At 53.4% G+C, this 16,576-nt stretch overlaps 1 protein-coding gene across 4 annotated transcripts; it reads left to right on the forward strand.

The window, feature by feature from the left end:
- The first annotated feature begins 4,919 nt into the window (after positions 1–4,919).
- Positions 4,920–15,340, forward strand: ZDHHC22 (zDHHC palmitoyltransferase 22). 4 transcript variants are annotated; one of them, XM_081082658.1, is made up of 4 exons: positions 4,920–5,591; positions 7,399–7,938; positions 12,692–12,928; positions 15,085–15,340. In XM_081082658.1, the coding sequence occupies exons 2-4, from the start codon at positions 7,413–7,415 to the stop codon at positions 15,144–15,146; spliced, it is 825 nt and encodes a 274-aa protein (XP_080938784.1). In that variant the 5' UTR covers positions 4,920–5,591; positions 7,399–7,412; the 3' UTR covers positions 15,147–15,340. The 4 variants fall into 4 exon arrangements, with proteins under 4 accessions (XP_080938784.1, XP_080938786.1, XP_080938787.1 ...); XM_081082660.1 differs by having other exon boundaries at positions 12,692–12,819; XM_081082659.1 differs by having other exon boundaries at positions 5,158–5,184.
- The last annotated feature ends 1,236 nt before the right edge of the window (positions 15,341–16,576 follow it).

The raw sequence follows: 16,576 nt of genomic DNA on the forward strand, positions 1-16,576 counted from the left end.
ACAACAGCATGATACGTTACCTCTCCATAAGGAAAATGGGCTCTTTATTTCTATGTCCATGTGAGGGTTGACGGGTGAGAGACACAGAAGGAAAAACATTGGGTGAGACGTGGGCACTGAAAGCAAGTGGCCTGGATTTTGTTTCTACTGCCAACAAGCTTTACAATCTTGGCCTGTCTTGTAGCCACTCTGGGCCTCCACTTCCCCCTCCATAAAACAGGAGGAGTCAGGCTCTCATTGCGCAGAGCTGTTGTAAGGGTTAAATACAGCAGCCAATGCGAAGGCACCTGGCCCTCTAGCAACCTGGCACATAACGGGTGTCAGTAAACATGAATCTTTGTTTGGTTGAATTCTGTTTAGCATGAATTCTGTTTATCCACTGCTCCCTCGAGCCTATTTAGAGGTCAGATATTGAAGTCTAATTTACATACAGTAACATCCACCCTTTTGAGGGGTGCAGTTCTACAATTTGGCAAACATAGTCATGTAATCACCATCACAATCAAGGTATAGATTTCCAAATAGTTCCCTCATGCCCCTTTGTCCCCCCAAACGGTTTCTTGTTTATTCTAATATTTATTACTGAACACTCACTGTATGCCAAGCTCTGGGCTGGGTCTAGATTACAAAAATGAAGATGACAGGTAAATCTGTGTCCTTGGGGGTTTAGAGTCTATCAGATACAAAGGGGCAATAAACAGGCCAACAGAGGTACCGACAAACAAAATCATCATAGAGGCAGTAAGTGCTATGCGACAAGCAGGGTTATTTGGCAGCTGGTAGCCGGGGGACATTTCAGTGGAAAAGGCAGGTGCTATTGAGATGGTATCTTTGTCATTTAAAATTCATGACAAATTCTATAACTTATAGCTCCAATTAATTAATTGATTGATTAATTACATAGATAGGGAATTTGAGGCTCAGAGAGGCTAAGGAAGTTGCTCAAGGTCACACAGCAAATGAATGGGAAAACAGGTCAAAGCTTATGCCAAAAGCTCATGCTTTTTTCATCACGCCACACTGCCTCTCTCCTGGGCCTCGGTCACCTCTGCTGGAACAGGGCAGGAGATGGAGGCAGGGCTGTGAGCTCTGTGTGGCCTGCTGTTCTATGACCATAACACCATTTTAAAGAGTCCTCTAAACAGCCAAGGGCACTGCAGTGACCTCATTCTCCTGGCCTCACGTCCCTCCTCCTCTAATTGAGATGTTACCCTTCTGGCTCATTCCCTCCCATCCAGGACACCTGGCATTATAGGATTCTCAAGGAGACGGCTGATCACCCCCTGCACTTCCTATGACCTTCGACCTTGGTCATGAAGACATAAACCGAGGTTGTGTCAGATGAGCGTGTATTCTTGCAGCCTCCCTTTTCTTTTCTTTCCTCTCTTCATTTCCCTCTCCTCCCGTCTGCTCCCCATCTTTTCCCTCCCCATACCTCTTCTTTCTCCCTCCTGCGTGCTTTGAGACAAAAGGGCCTGTTAATCTTGCTGCCACCACCTCTGCTGAGCTGCGCCCTGGTCCACAGGCACAGGCCTCCCCACCAGGACTGCCTGCGAGCTCCCTGGAAACCAGTGCTAATTGGTAAAGGATCACATTCATTCTTCCACAGCCTGAATGCTCCAAAGGAGGCTCTGCCAAGCCGAGCCAAGGTTTTCACCCTGAGGCATCCGTCACCAGGGAGACCGCTGGGGTTACCTGTCACCCAGTGCTGACATTCAGACCGGCTGTTTCTCCCGTGACATGTGGGTTTGGATGATGAGTGAGCACCACTGCTCCCATCACATACACACTCTAGCGCCACAGCCACAAAGTGCTTGAGAGCGTTTGATTAATGTGCTGCAGGCTTACTTATTTATATAATTTTACATAAAGATCTTACATAAAGAGAGATCTTGCAGGTCGTTTACCCTGAGGGAGTAGATTATATACCTGCTTCCTTTATGCAAGTGCCATGCTCTAGAAAATGTAAGTATCAATAGGATGTTTGCATGTGAAATCACATTTTAATTTGAATGTGGGCAAGGCTTGCAAATTAATGTGCAGCAAATCTTTGAACCTCAGTTTCCTCATAAGAAAAATGGGTTTAATCATTTTTGCCCCAGCTAGTTTATGGGGCTACTGAGAGGCTCATGGAATGAAATTTTAATTTTTGTGGATGTACTTCGTAAGGTTACTAAGCACTTTATTACATCAAAGTAATGTTATTGTTAAAATGAAGACATAGTTGGCCAAGTAAATTATCACCTCCAAATAGAAAATCTCTGATAATCCAATTCTCATGTACTCGATTGGCTAAGATGAAAATTACACTGATATGTTTTCCAAGTCCAGGCAGGCCAGACAGCATCTCACTAAGCCTTCTGAGACTTGGGGAGCACTTGGTGGTTGCCTCTGACTTGCTATTGGCAGTAAAGAATATCCTGTCCAAGGATGCCTATTAAAACCTTAATTTCAGGACACTGGTTAACCTGGAGACCCCATTCAGCCTTTATCCTCCACTCCCCCTGATCAATCTGAAATAAGAGCATGAGAATGAAGGAAAATCCCCAGAGCCTTCTTGGGTGTGGCCCCTTGCATCTTGGAATGTTCTCCACCCCAAACTCTTGGGAAGTTATAGGGCCAGACAGACATGTGTGGGCGGCTCCCCACCCAGGCAGACGTGGCTTGCTGCACGGAGCTCCTCTCTTTGTGTACAACATTTCGAGACAAAATGGAATGATTGCCACTTGGGAGAGAACTCATTTTATTCAAATAACACCACCAAATAGCAAGATTTATGGCACATATTTCTGGGAAAGCGCTCGACAGCAATCAGATGCCTGTCTGTGTTACCGCCCCCTTGGGACAGCCTGCAGGTAGAGCCAGAGCCTAACTACGAATATATGACAAAGGCAATGGAGACTGAGGTTTATAAATTATTTTCTGGCGCTGTTTGTGAAGGATGAAACTACAGTTGGTGTGGGTGGCAGCGGACTGCAAGATCAATGGCAAATGTGTCCTCACCAGACATTTCAAAGACCTCATAACACAGCTTTTCCTCTCGGACAGAGACCAGTATCAACTCATCCGTCAAGACACTTGAACTCTTCTGGGTAAATCATCAGGCTAGGAGATATGAAGGAGACCTCCCCCCCCCCCCCAAAAAAAAAAAACCAACAACATTTCCAACATAGACCAAAAGCTCTCGTTTCAGTTGGAAAGAGGAGACTTTCTTGTGGATAAAGATAAGGGCCAGAAGAGAGAGAGGAAGAGAAAGAAGCTAACACTATCCAATCTCCTGCTGGGCCCGTGGCACTTAGATTACATCATCCCATCCGATCATCATCATCACAAGGTGACATCGTCATCCCCTTCTATGGATGAGCAAACTGAGAACAGAGAGTGAAGTGACTTGCTCAGGTCTCACAGCTGGTAAGTGGCAAGAAAGTGTTCGTTCTTAGGCTGCCTCATTCTGATGGGGCCAGAATCAAAGTGAAGTTTTAAAACTGACCTCCCTATCGATTTTGTCAGGGGTAAGCACCAAATTTTGAAAACCAAATAACATTTGGCCATGCTTCCTCTTACTCAATTCACTCAAGGGGTGAGGGCTACTAACTCCAGCTCTGAAGCTTTAATGCCCCTTTCTGTTGATCAACTATATTTCTAAATAAATCATCGTTCCTGTCCACCCTTCAGCCAGATCTCTGGCTCTTCCCTGGCTGAATGTTCCCTTCCCCCACTGACATCTTCCCACATTCATTTAGCTTCTCTCTCTCTCTCTCCCGCCCCTCACACACACACCAATTCAGACACACACCTTCCCACCACACACCCATATGCAAAATAAAATTAGAAATACCACCGGAATTTCAAGGTTTTTAGGGAACAGAGATCTTCAATCAATACAGCCCAAACCAAGCCCTCCCGGCTCCTCGCCTCCAGGGCCAGGTTGAGAGGCAGGCAGAGCTTGTGAAAGGGCGCAGGCAGCCATGATCTGACACAAAGCGGCTCTCAAGGAAGAAATGCCACTGTGCTTCCCCATGAACGCCCTGTGGCCGCTGGAACTCACAGGGCTACCAGAGCCTCAGAGGCCATCACCTGGCAAACGTGTCCAAGCTGAGTATTTTTTGCGTTTGTTTGTTTTTGCTTATACATAAGGTTTCCTGCCCCCCCCCTTTTTATTGTAATGTACACTGATAAAATACAGAGAAAACAGTATCTGATGATTCAAAACTATAGGTTGGGCTGATAAGCACATGGCCCTCATTTTAAGGGATTGCTCTTGTTTTAATCAACCGGTTGAGAAAGCAAGAAACAATTATTTATTATGTTTGCCTTCACCCAGAGGAGTGGAACAGGGTGAGGGTAAGGGGAGGTGAGACATGACAGCCCGGGAAACTGAAGTAATCGTGGTGGCTCCAATATGCGTGCTGTCTTTCTAAAAGCCTCTGCGTCCCTCACCCCCGCCCCCATTTGACACACACTGGCCAAGTGCACCCACCCTCTTGGTGTCCCTCAGCACCCACCTCAGGATAGTGAAGTTGGGAGGGGAAGGAATGGGAACAGGGAGATGGGACAGGATGCCAGGCAGACCACCTGGTTCAAGCTCTGTTGTCCCCCCTTCTCCCAAATGAGACCCCCCCGGGTCTCAGAGTGATGTTGGGGTGTGTAGAGGCGGAGAGAGGGTGCATTCGTTCAAATCCAGGCTCTGCCACTTACCTGCTGTGTGGCTCTGGGCATGTGGCTTAGCATCTCTGTGTCTCAACCTCCTCATCCACACAGTGGGGATCATTGAGCTTCTGCTGAGAAGGTTAACAAAGCTGCTTTATGCTAAAAGCTTAGCACAGTGCCTGGTTCTAGAGCCCAGTAAATAGTGACACTAACTAGGCACTACTGCTTAACTAGTGCTTACCATGGGCAGGCCCTGTTTAAGGGCTTTGCGTGTATTGTCATAGAATCCTCACATCTCTGTTTTACAGATGAGGAAGTGGAATCTGACGATCACACAGTAGTGAATGGTGGCTATTCAGACCCAGGGGGACAGGCTTCAGAGTCGGGGTCTCAACCCCCCTGTGACAATGACGCTGGTCTTTATGGGTGTTGCCCCTGGCAGGCTGAATTCTAAAACCCCCAGGCTCCTCTCTGTCCCAGAGTGGAGAGCAGGGAGGGTTGTCAGCCACAGCGGAAAGGCAAGAGCAGATGATGGTGAGAGCATCCACATCAGGGCTGAATCCAGATCCCAGTTGTCACCGGTGGCTGAAGTCAGGCAGGGCGCCCCAGCCCACTGCAAGGGAACCAGGGGAGGGGTGGGGGGCAAGTCCCCGATGCTGAGAGGGGTGGTCAGGGAGCCGCCCCCAGAAGGGGAAGAGGGGGTTGCAGGACTGGGGGTACTCAGCTGCCATCCCCGCCGCTTCCTGGCCCCCACTCGCTGGCGCCCAAGTGGGAGGACCGCAGCTGCCCGCTCCCTCCTCCCCACACCCCCGCTACCTGCCCAGTCCCCGAAGCGAATCGTGAGAAGGCTGCGAGCCAGCGGGGCCGAGCCCACAAGTTTGCAGCCTCGGAGAGGAGGAGAGCCGGCGTCCAGGGCTCCTCTTATCGGCGACCGGAGCTCGGTGAGTTCATTCCTCACCCCTCTGCGGCGGTGCGGCGGCGGCGGCCGCACAGGGGGCGGCTTCCCGGGCGCCCGGCAGGCGCTGGCCGGGAAGCCGGCGGCCGCCTCGCTGGGGCTCCGGCTGTGCCGCCCTCCGCTGCGGGCGAGGCAGGCTCCAGTGCTGAACGGACAGCTCCCCGAGTCCCCGGGCGGCTCGGGCGGTCTCCGCCGTCCTCTCTCCGCGTAGGGCCCCGGCTGCGGCCGCCCGCCCAACGCCCCCCACTCCCCCAGCCCCAGTCCTTCGCCTTCCAGGCGCCGCGGCGCATCTGGAGGCTGCTCCCGCGCCCCCCTGGCGACCGGCGTGGGGAAGACACTTGCTTCACCGGAGCCCGGGGCCGAGGGCTCTGTCTGGGGTGGGCAGCGCCGCGGCAGCTCCCGGAAGCGCATGGCCAGAGGCAGTACCGAGCCCCCAGCGACCACCCTTGGGCGTGCCTGGCGCTGGAACCCTGCCGGAGAGAGACTCGCGCTCCCCGTGCGGCCGCGGGTCCCCGGGGCACTGGCACCTTCAGAGGGGACTCCAAGGTGATCAGTCGCCCAAAGGGATGGGACAGCCTGGATGGTGGCCTCCTGGCACTCGCCCATCCCGGGTGCAGCTGCCTTCCCAGAACTTTTCTCGCGCCTCGGCCTCCCGACTCCTTAGCCCTTGGAAAAGTTCTCTCGGGCGCCCAGATTCCATGCACCGGTGGCCTCCGAAGCTGGGCAGGAACCCGGGCTGCGGGTGAGGGAGGTGGAGTGGGGATGCGGCGGGGGCTGCGCTCGGCGGCCGGGGTCGATCAGCCGAAAGGCTGGCCAAGCATCCGCTCCTGCGCCCAGGGCGAGCTTGTTGGTACCGAAAGGGTTTCGGCGCCATCGGCGTTGTTTGGATTTCTCGCTCCAGGAGGGCGGGAGGCGGGCGGGAAAGGGGGATATCGTCGCCTCAAATGAAAACGCTTTTTGCAAAGAAATAGCCAGGGCTGCCAGCGTGGAGAGGTGGGCTGACCAAGACCGGCTGACACAGGTATTCCGGCTGCCCCCGCCTCACCCCACTAGATGCCTCAGCGCCTGTGTGAATGGATCGATTGTTTTAATCGATTTTTTTAAAAGCCAGGTGGCAGCGGCTGCGTGTGTGTACACAGATATACCCAAACACAGACACCCAGGCACACACAGATTACACGTACAGAGTCACACACAGACCCTCCCTCCCTACACACACACACACACACACACACACACACCAAATATCACAGACCCCCAAGCACACATACCTCCAAAGAGTCAGATGACCTGTGAGGTCCCTGAGTGTTGCCCAAGGTGGGGTGGGGGCGGGGGCTGAGAAAGGGGAGGTGATGCAAGGCTCCCATAATTTCCCTCAGCCCCACCCCAAGCCTCTGCCTTCTCCTCCTGGGAGGTGTGAAGGAGAAACCCCAAACCTGGGCTCTTTTCCACAGCCATAACGGAGCCCAACCCCTTGCCCCTCCTTTCCTTACAAACAAGCCCCAATCTCGCTCTCCTTGTGTCTGACTCCGGGGTGCCAGGGCGTCGAAGTCCCTCGGAAACCATGGAGCCAGCACGGGGAAGTAGAGTCTGACCCTCAGAGGCCTTGGCGGTGGGTCTCGGGGTCTCATGCCTGCTCCACCCGGGTTAGGAAAGAGAGGAGGGGCGGTGGAGGGACAAGGATGGGGAGCATGGACTGGTGTGAAGCTGGGCCCACGGAGGACGCCTGGGGAGCGCCCTAGGGCGCCCCCTGGACACCGCAGTAAGTTTTCCTCTCTCCCCGGGCCCCTTAGGAATGTAATGGAAGATGCTGGCGCTGAGGCTGCTCAACGTGGTGGCCCCCGCCTATTTCCTGTGCATCTCCCTGGTGACCTTCGCGCTCCAGCTCTTCCTCTTCCTGCCCAGCATGCGCGAGGACCCGGCGGCCGCGCGGCTCTGCTCCCCGGCGCTGCTCCACGGGGCACTCTTCCTGTTCCTCTCGACCAACGCCCTGGGCAACTACGTCCTGGTCATCCAGAACTCGCCTGACGACCTGGATGCCTGCCAGGGGGCCTCGGCCAGGAAGGCTCTGTGCCCCCCGCCCAGCACCCACTTCTGCCGAGTGTGCGCCAGAGTCACCCTGAGGCACGACCACCACTGTTTCTTCACCGGCAACTGCATTGGCAGCAGGAACATGCGCAACTTCGTCCTGTTCTGCCTCTACACCTCCCTGGCCTGCCTCTACTCCATGGTGGCGGGCGTGGCCTACATCTCGGCAGTCCTTTCCATCTCCTTCGCGCACCCACTGGCCTTCCTCACGCTCCTTCCCACCTCCATCAGCCAGTTCTTCTCTGGTGAGTGGGTCTTGACAGGCAGGTTGGGCCCTACACAAAGACCCCACCCCAACCCCAACCCCAACCCCAAGTTTGCCAGATTTTGCAAAAATAAATAAATAAAAATAAACCCCCCCACAACAAGATGCCCAATTAAATTATAATTTTGGATAAACAATGCATAACTTTTAAGTGTATAAGTAACTCCTAAATATTGCATGAGACATACTTATACTAAAAAAAAAAAAATGTTCTGTTACCTATCTGAAATTCAGTTTAACTGAGCATGCTGTATTTTATCTGGCAACCTCTCTCCCTACCCCAACCTCATTCATCATCTCCTTTTTGCTCACCATGGTCCATTTGCTCGTAGAGAAGTGGTGATCCAGGCAATACACCTGCTCTGTGCCAGGCGGGCTGGGTGCTGGCTCCCCTTCCATGCAGCCTGTGAGGGGCACCCATGTTTTGACCTTTCCTCTGCCTGGACCCCAATGCTGCTCACGCATTCCCTTAAGGACTTTGCCTTCCAAACATCTTGCCAACCAACCACAGTAAGATCAACAGGGTGCCAGCCAGCTCCAGCAAGAGACTAAGTTCTGCCCTCCTGCCCATTATGTTTGACCCCACCAGGTGGTCCCAGCCTGCAGATGCCTCAGAGCAGGGGGCACCTGGTTGGAGATGCAGCCGTGTTTAATGGTTGCATCCTCACAGCACAGTGATGGGACTGGTGTGGGAACTGATCCTCCAGGAGGCTCGTACACCTGCAGGAGCCAGACATGTGGGCCTTGGAAGTGGCACTCAGCTGGGCACCCTGGTGAGGACTGTGTATAGAGTGCCCTGCGAACAGCTCCCGGGTACTTGGCCCAGAGGGACCTGTGGCAGTTCTTACCACTTTACCTGGCCTTGCAACGTGTCCCTACCTCACTTCCTTCCTCTCCATCCTCCCTTGGCCTTTGACTCTGACTGACCTGGTTTTTACAATTGATAGTGTGCACACATGTGTGTCTGATATCAATATCTCTATTTCTCAGATGAACAAACTGAGGCGCAAATGGATTAAATGGCTTTCCCACAGCAGCACAGGGAACACAGCATGTTTCCTCAGCCACTGACCTTTCAGGGACAAAGAAAGGCGGAGTGCAGCTGCTTCCACTGAGAAGCCAACATTGTCTTGATGTGCCTGGGCTGGACATGGATAACAATTTTGCTCCTCTCTGGGGGCGGGGGAGCCATTATTTCAGCCTTTGTTGGGGCAGCAGCCTAGAACTGTTGTGCCATTTGGCAGAGGGAACACGGAGACCCAGGAAGGACCCAGATAGGGGAGATGCCTTGAGGGCTGCTGGCTGAGCTGGGCCCAGAACTCAGAGCTCTCAGGCCTTCTGGGACCTGGCGCTGGCATAGGAGGCTGCTGGGACTGAAATAACCAGGAGGAGGGAGGGTAGGTGGGCGAGCTAGGGGGTGGAGTGTGAGCACAGGCAGGTGGAGAGATGAGGGGAGCCAGAGAACCTAATTACACTTTCTTTTGCAAGTAGTTTCCTCACATAAAAATGGATGTTTCCAAAGGGAGGATCTTGAAATGGTTTGATTTGAGATAAGCCAGGCTTAGAGGCCTATCCATATGTGCTAGGTTTGGGAGGCAGGAAAGAAAAAAGAGGGATCTATGTATTTGCTCTGGTGGGAGAACAGAACCAGTAAGTGCCTACCTTGGAGACCAGATCCCATTCCAGCAGAGAGATGAGTGCCACTATCTTTTACCTCCTCACCATACCCACTAGGAAAAGAAAGGCCAAGATTTGTAATCTCAAACTCTCCCATCTCTCTTACTCCTTTGCCAACCTTTCATCGTTCCCCTTGCACGTCCTTCTCCCACTCCCCAGTACACTCCTCAGTGCCTTCCTCCCTATCTCTCCTCCCCCTATTCTCAACCCAAGTGGTTGAGGACACTACCTACCTCATTGCTCAGGAGGACAGGAGGGAGTTGGAAGGCCCAAGGTGTCTGATTGAGCAGTTATTTTCCAGCGGTGGTACTTGTCCTCAACTGTGGTACTGTCCCTGACTTATATCGGCATGAGCATGAGATGGCTGGGAGTGTGGGCCCTGTGAGCTAGAAGTAGAAGAGGTCTTCTGGTGGCTGCTGCCCATGGGTCTTTAGCTGATGCTCAAGAGGTAGGAGGCTGGCCAGGTGGGTTTTAGAAGTTGTCTTTTCTTGCGGCTTCATGGGATCAGCGTAAATTGTGTCACCTCTCTGAGCCTCATTCTTCTCACCTAGGAAATGGAGATGATGCCATCTGATCTGTGTCATGACATTTGTATAAGTACACCAGTGTGGTGGATGCCTCCAGAAAGTCCAGTGAAAGGGAAAGGGGATTAACGTTTGTTGAGCACCTATTATGTGCTACCCACTGTGCAGGTCTCATTTCATTCAGTCCTCGCCACAATTCTGTGAGGTAGGTATTATCATATCCATCTTAAAGGCTCAGGAACAAAACAGTCAGCAAGGTTAAGTTGCTTCGAAGCCACATAACTAGTTATGATTCCAACCCAAGATTTGGACTCAGGGTTGCTAGCCTCCAGAGCTCATATTCCTTCCACCACACCACACTGCCTCTCTGAAGCTGCTTCTTGATGAATGAGCCTCTTTGGGAGGAAGGGAGCCCCTTGTCCCTGAATGTATGTCAAAGATGCCAGGCAATGATCTGTCAAAGGTGTTATAAATGCTTGGTGGGAAGCAGGGAGGGAGAGATTGGGTGGTGTGACCATTCAGGCCTTTAGAAAAACTCTGATTTTTTTCTAAAAGAAGCAGAACTATTATTAGATAGTTCAGAGAGCTGAGGCAGCCAGGTTAGCCAACTTCAAACATTTCAAGAAAAAGCAGGTCACCAGAAGAGCCTTTTGTAGTTGCCACAAGGGGCCAGGAGAAGGCCACAAGGTCTTTTCCACATACCTTGATTTAGTGCCAGAAATAAAGCCCCTGAAAAACAGCTTCCATCAGCTCAGGCTTGTCCCCGAGGCTGAGATGCAAGGCAGGCCCGCACTTGACAGCTCTGATGTTCTCAGGTCCCCGCTCGAGGGTCATCTCTCCCTGTCAGCATTCCCGGAGCCCAACGGGAACCCCGGTCCCTGGATCCTTCATCCTCCATGTGCTTCCTGAGCTAACCTGTGCTGACAAGAAGAAGTGGGTCAGAGGGAGGGCTGGCCCAGTGTGAGCCCCGTCCCGCTGCTGCCCCCAGCTAGCTGAGGGGCTCCTCAAAATGCCAGCTGGAACGAGCCCTCCCTCCCCTGGGCAGATGGACTTATTGTCACCAACTTCACAAATAGAAACCTGCTATCAAGCTCCCAGGGGCTGAGGGCAAGAGGAAGCTGCTAATGAGCAAACCCAAATCCTCCTGGTGGCTGAGTCCATCACTGCTGAGACTGGACAAGTTGTAAGAGCCCAACCCTCAGGGGTCTGGAAACTGGAGCCTGGGGAGACCGGGGAAGAGCTAGACCGGGGCCAGGGGAAGCTGGAGAAGGGAGGGATATGGTTGTGATTTGCAGAGTTCAAATAGGTTGTGAGGGGGGGTCTGGAGCAGGTACCCTCATCTCACTGGAGGAGGTGGTAGTGGGCTTGTTCTGCAGGAAGAGCAGCTGAGGGGGGCTTTCGAGTTCTCTCCTGGGTTTATTGCCCTGGCTGCTGGGCAGGTAAAGGTGGGTGTCTCTACCATGGCTGCCAAAGAGGCAGCCCAGCTAGGACTGCAAGCCCTGGGAAGAAGGAGAAAGCTTGATGATCTAGAAGGAGTTAATGCTGAGATCTTTTTGGGTCAAGTCTCCTCAGCAGGGAGCGCTGTGCTGTGTGGGAACCAGAAAGCTGACCACTTTGCACACAATTTTTCCTGGATCGTGCAAACCTATGGAACCATTTTACAGATGAGCAAACTGCAACTCAGAGAGGTTAAGAAACGTGTGCGAGACCACAGAGCTGGGAGATTCAAACTTAGCGTGGACTGCCCACCCCTACTCTGAAGAAGAGTGTGGGATCTCTTAATCAGATGACATTTAATAGAGAGCTTTACAGGAGGTCGGCCCAAGGCAGGAGGCTGGACTAGTGACCTGGGGAGGCGAGGGGGGGGGGGGGCGGAGAGGAGGGCGGGGGCCTTTCCAGGCTTAGCAAGTTCTGACTGACAGGAGAGCTCTGGCCAAGTGTTCTGGTGGCCACACTGTCCTCTTGTTAACACTAATGACGGGTTTATTCTCTCGGTTGGAGCTCTGTGCTGCCCTGGGAACTGGTTCCTTATTCTTCTCGATGACTAGGCCCTGCTTCCCGTCACGCTGTCACCTTCCTGAGCCCTCCTGCTGATGCTTCCGGCTCCATGGGAGCAGGTGCTTCAGTCTAGACAGCTGCCCAGGCGCCAGCTCCCCCTCTAGCATCCTCAGCTCACCCCTCGCTCCTCCTAGAAAAAGCCCTCTCCCTGTTTCCAGACCAGAAAGAGAAGGCAGAGAAAGACCGGTATCTACGACTCAGGGATGCTAATATCTAGGCGCCGCGGGCAGAGCAGCTTCCTTCCCTTCTCCCGGACATCCCCAGTTCTCCCCTGGCCGTCAGCACTAAGAAAAAGTTAGGGCAACTAGTTTATCCTTCCTCGCCGTCGCTGCGGCGCTGAGACTGCTGTAAAATATCGCTTCAATCTCATTAATCTCCCTCCCTTCCGAGCGGAAAGCGCCTGCAGGGATGGCAGGTCCGGACGTGGCCTGGGTGTAAAGCGATGCTGGTGTTTCCCCGCCCCCACCCCTGCAGGAGCTGTCCTCGGTTCTGAAATGTTCGTCATCCTCATGCTGTACCTCTGGTTTGCCGTCGGCCTGGCCTGCGCCGGCTTCTGCTGCCATCAGCTGCTGTTGATCCTCCGGGGGCAGACCCGCCACCAGGTGCGGAAGGGGGGAGCGGTGAGGGCCGGGCCCTGGCGCAAGAACTTGCAGGAGGTGTTCGGGAAGCGGTGGCTGCTGGGCCTGCTGGTCCCCATGTTCAACGTCGGAGGTGAGAGCTCCAAGCAGCGGGACAAGTAGGCACGCCCATCATTTCTCTCGGTGTCTTGACTCCTCCTGAACACGAGACCATGGCACCCTTGTCCCCACCCATGACCCACTGCAACCTGGATGGGTAATGTCCTAGCACCCACCCCTGGTCTGTGACACAGAAAACAGCATTGGCTGGTGGATCAACGGCAAGGAGGAAAAAATGGCCACCCAGGCATTGTTCCACTCTCCATGGGCCGGCCAGGCGGGTGTCAGGAGGCCTCTGCGTTTGTTTCTTTTCCTTGGGGCCCCTCTTTGCCCCTCTGCCCACTTGATCCATGCCCTCTGCCATGTCTCATGTCGTCACTGCCATCTGCGGGATCCTGTCCTCTAAGCCCCATGTTGGGAGTAGGGAATGAATTCTTGCTGCTGATAGGATGCTCCCTGGGACCTGAAGTCTGGCAAAACTGTTGAAAATTACAAAGTGTTTAAAATTACCAAGTCTGCTCTGCCAACTGCCAGGGAGCTTGGGAAAGGAGGGGGAGTGTCCTCGTCCCCTCTGAGGAATTGTGGGCAGTGAGAGGGGGAAAAGAACTCAGTAGCTTGCTGCCCACCTCACCCCCAAGTTGCAAGGCCCTTTCTTTGGGATGCAGCAGCCCATGGTCTGGGATTTCTTTTCCAGCTGCTGTCCCCTGTGCAACCTACTCCAGCTGGCCACCCAGCCCAGTCCAGGGCCTGGCTGGATGTTTTCTTTCCCTGGCACTCTTCCAGCCTTGGCTAGATGCTGGGAAAGGAAGGAGAAGGGAGAAGGGAACGGGACATACTTATAAATGAGAGGCATGTGACTACATAACCATATAGGAGAGCGAGAGTGAGAGCGAGAGAGAGAACTTAGGGGAGAAGGAAGAGGGTGGCACAGAGGCTGAGTGCTGGGATATTTGAAGAATGAGAATGAGAGAAGGAAATGGGTTCATTTTTTCCCCGTATAAAGGACATTCTGGCAGCTAAAGCTGTTCAACGTTAGGATGGCTTCCTGGGGAGGTAGTGAGGGCCCCAAACCAGAGGTATTCCAGCAGGGACTAGGCAGTCATCTAGCAGGTGCGCCGGGAAAGAATCCCTGCACAGGCTTAGGGAAGGGAACATCTCTCCCACCCAGGATTCTGGTGTCCGCTTTGTGATCGCCAGGTCCAGATGATCTGTAGAGAGTTATTTGTTTTCATGGAGGTGGTATGGGCACGGAGGAGTCTTAAAATGATGATGCAAACATTTAGGATCCCACCCAGCCACCGAGGAGAGAGTCTCTGGAGAGACAGTTCTACCCGGGCGCTAATGCTAGTTAAGGCGGTTGGCATTTGAGGACAGGGAGACGGAACAGTTCAGGGTCAGGTGGGGACAGTGGTGGGGAGAGCAGAGCTTGAAGGTCATGCTCAACTCGGAAGGGGAAGATTGGGAGCGTTGAGGCTGTGGAATGGAGAGACCAGAATATAGGGGTGCAATTGCCAGACCAGCGCTGTTATCTGACTGGCTCTGAATAAGGGCATGGCTGTGTGTTTTAGAACCCAGAGGACCAGATCCCTGGGGCATATGAGGGAGTGGGGACAACACATGTGCCCCCTCCTGACTGGGTCCCAAGGCCAGTCTGCCATCCATGCAGGCAGCAGGGCTGAAACCCACACCCTACAGTGCCCAGCTGGTGGCCATGGCAACCCCAATTGTTACTACACAACACCCTGAGTTCTTGGGTGGAGCTTGGAAGGACTTTACCTTGGTACTGCCTTCAATGCCCCTAGAGGGCTGATGTACTAATGGCTCCATCTGCTTATACTTCCTCCCATATCCCTTCGTTCATGCATCCTACATGTATTTATTTAGTGCCAAGTATGTACAGTAGTGACCAAGATCATGAGATTCCTGCCACCAGGGGCAACTTGTTGCTGTCATCCAGGCACTGACTCCCACCCCAGAAAAATGGTCACTCTGCCATCTTGGTGGTCAGCAGGGCAGGTCACTGGAGAGGAAAGACATGGCAGAGAGAGCTGAAGGAGAGCCCGGCTGCCGGATGGAGAAGTCATTGGGGGGCATCCTCACCCTCGTTCTGGCCATACTTAGGTGGTGGGAATGGAAGGGTAGGGGGAGAGGCCTGGGTGACCCAGGCCCTGGTTCTCTCTTGACCCCCAGCTCAAGCTTGGAAGCCAGTCCAGCCATTTGCAGCCTCCCGGAGCCTCGCCTCGGCGCTGTGAGGCTGGACATTGGGGGAGGAAGCCAAAGGGACACCTGCAGGAGGTCGGCTCCTGGCAGATTGGACAGTGTGTGTGGGGGTAGGGGGGGGCGGCGTGTAGCGGTGGGGAAGTTGCCAGTTGTGGGACTTGAGTAGCATTTGTATACATGACCCTGCATTGTCGATGAAGAACATCAATAAAATATGTGGTTTTAAATTGGATTTGATGTGATCATATGGGTACTGTGGTTGGTAGCAGGGCTGGAATGTACCGACGCAGTCAAACTGGCTATTAAAATATTTAAGGTCAGGATCAAAAATACTTCTGTTCAAGTGGGTACATCATCTTTGTCTAGACTGCTGCTGCCCCAGATGCTCCTGCTCCTCCCCTAGGGCCCTGGTTCACCGCACAACCCAGCGATTAAAAGGGCATCTATGAGGGACCCCCAGGACCCTGCCCCACTCTTTCAGCCAGAACCCACTGTGATTGGTCAGGGTTATGGGTGTGGTTGGTAGCAGGTCCACAATGCTGGGGTCTATGAACCCATGGGACCAGGGATGGACTATCTAACCTGGGACTTACTTCCTCTTCTCCCACTCCTCCTCTCCTCCTACCTCTTTCCACATCAGAGGACAGGTGGAGGGAGAATGAAGAATCCACCTGATCCTCCAACACAACCAGGGCTGACCACTCCTGAGGATCAGCCAGGGCCCCCTGCTCTCCCAGCCCCTACTGACAACACTTGGAGACCTTGGGCTGCCCAGCCCTGGAGACAGCAGGAAGGGGGCTGAGCCCTCAGGAGTGGTCCCTGAGCAGGTGAATGGGCATGACCTCTGATGCATCTTAAAGATGTGTAGGCCTGGGTTGATAGAGACACAGCTGCAAGGTGCTGATTTTACTTGGGCTGTTGAACAACCTTCAGCCTAGGCTGGAGCCTGCATTGCCTGAACACACACCAATGGGCGGCAGCTCCCTGATATGCAGGGGCAGGTGGTGGGAGATGAATGGAGCTGTGGCTAATCCCTAACGCTCAGCTAGTGCTCAGCGCATTCTAGAGCATGGGCTGTCTACACTCCACAGGGCAGACACCTGCCTTGTTCACCATTGTATCCTGGATGCCTAGCAGGGGGTAGGCATCTAGTAGGTGTTCAATAAATACTGACCAGATGAATACACAGCTCAGTCTCTCACTCCACATCTCTCATTCCCCTCATGTGCCCAGCATTGTGCTTTGCACATTGTGGGGCTAGAAATGGATGAGACAACTCTGTACTCGAGGGGCTTACAGTGCCTCAGTATTCCCATCTGGAAAGTGGGCACTCTGCTTTGGCCCAGGCCCTAGTGTCGGACTAGGCAAAAGATGAACTGCCATATGAGAGAAGGACAAACTGAAAGAGACCTGAACCACATTCCCTTCCACTATAATGAGGAAGCCAGTCCTTAGGTCCCTG

The sequence above is a fragment of the Myotis nattereri genome (assembly GCF_964212035.1).
Source record: "Myotis nattereri genome assembly, chromosome: 1".
NCBI lineage: Eukaryota > Metazoa > Chordata > Mammalia > Chiroptera > Vespertilionidae > Myotis > Myotis nattereri.

Coding starts and splice junctions, on each gene's coding strand:
- ZDHHC22 (XM_081082658.1), top strand. CDS start 7,413: ATGCTGGCGCTGAGGCTGCTCAACGTGGTGGCCCCCGCCTATTTCCTG. Junction 7,939..12,691: donor CATCAGCCAGTTCTTCTCTG/GTGAGTGGGTCT, acceptor CCACCCCTGCAG/GAGCTGTCCTCGGTTCTGAA. Junction 12,929..15,084: donor CCCCATGTTCAACGTCGGAG/GTGAGAGCTCCA, acceptor CTTGACCCCCAG/CTCAAGCTTGGAAGCCAGTC.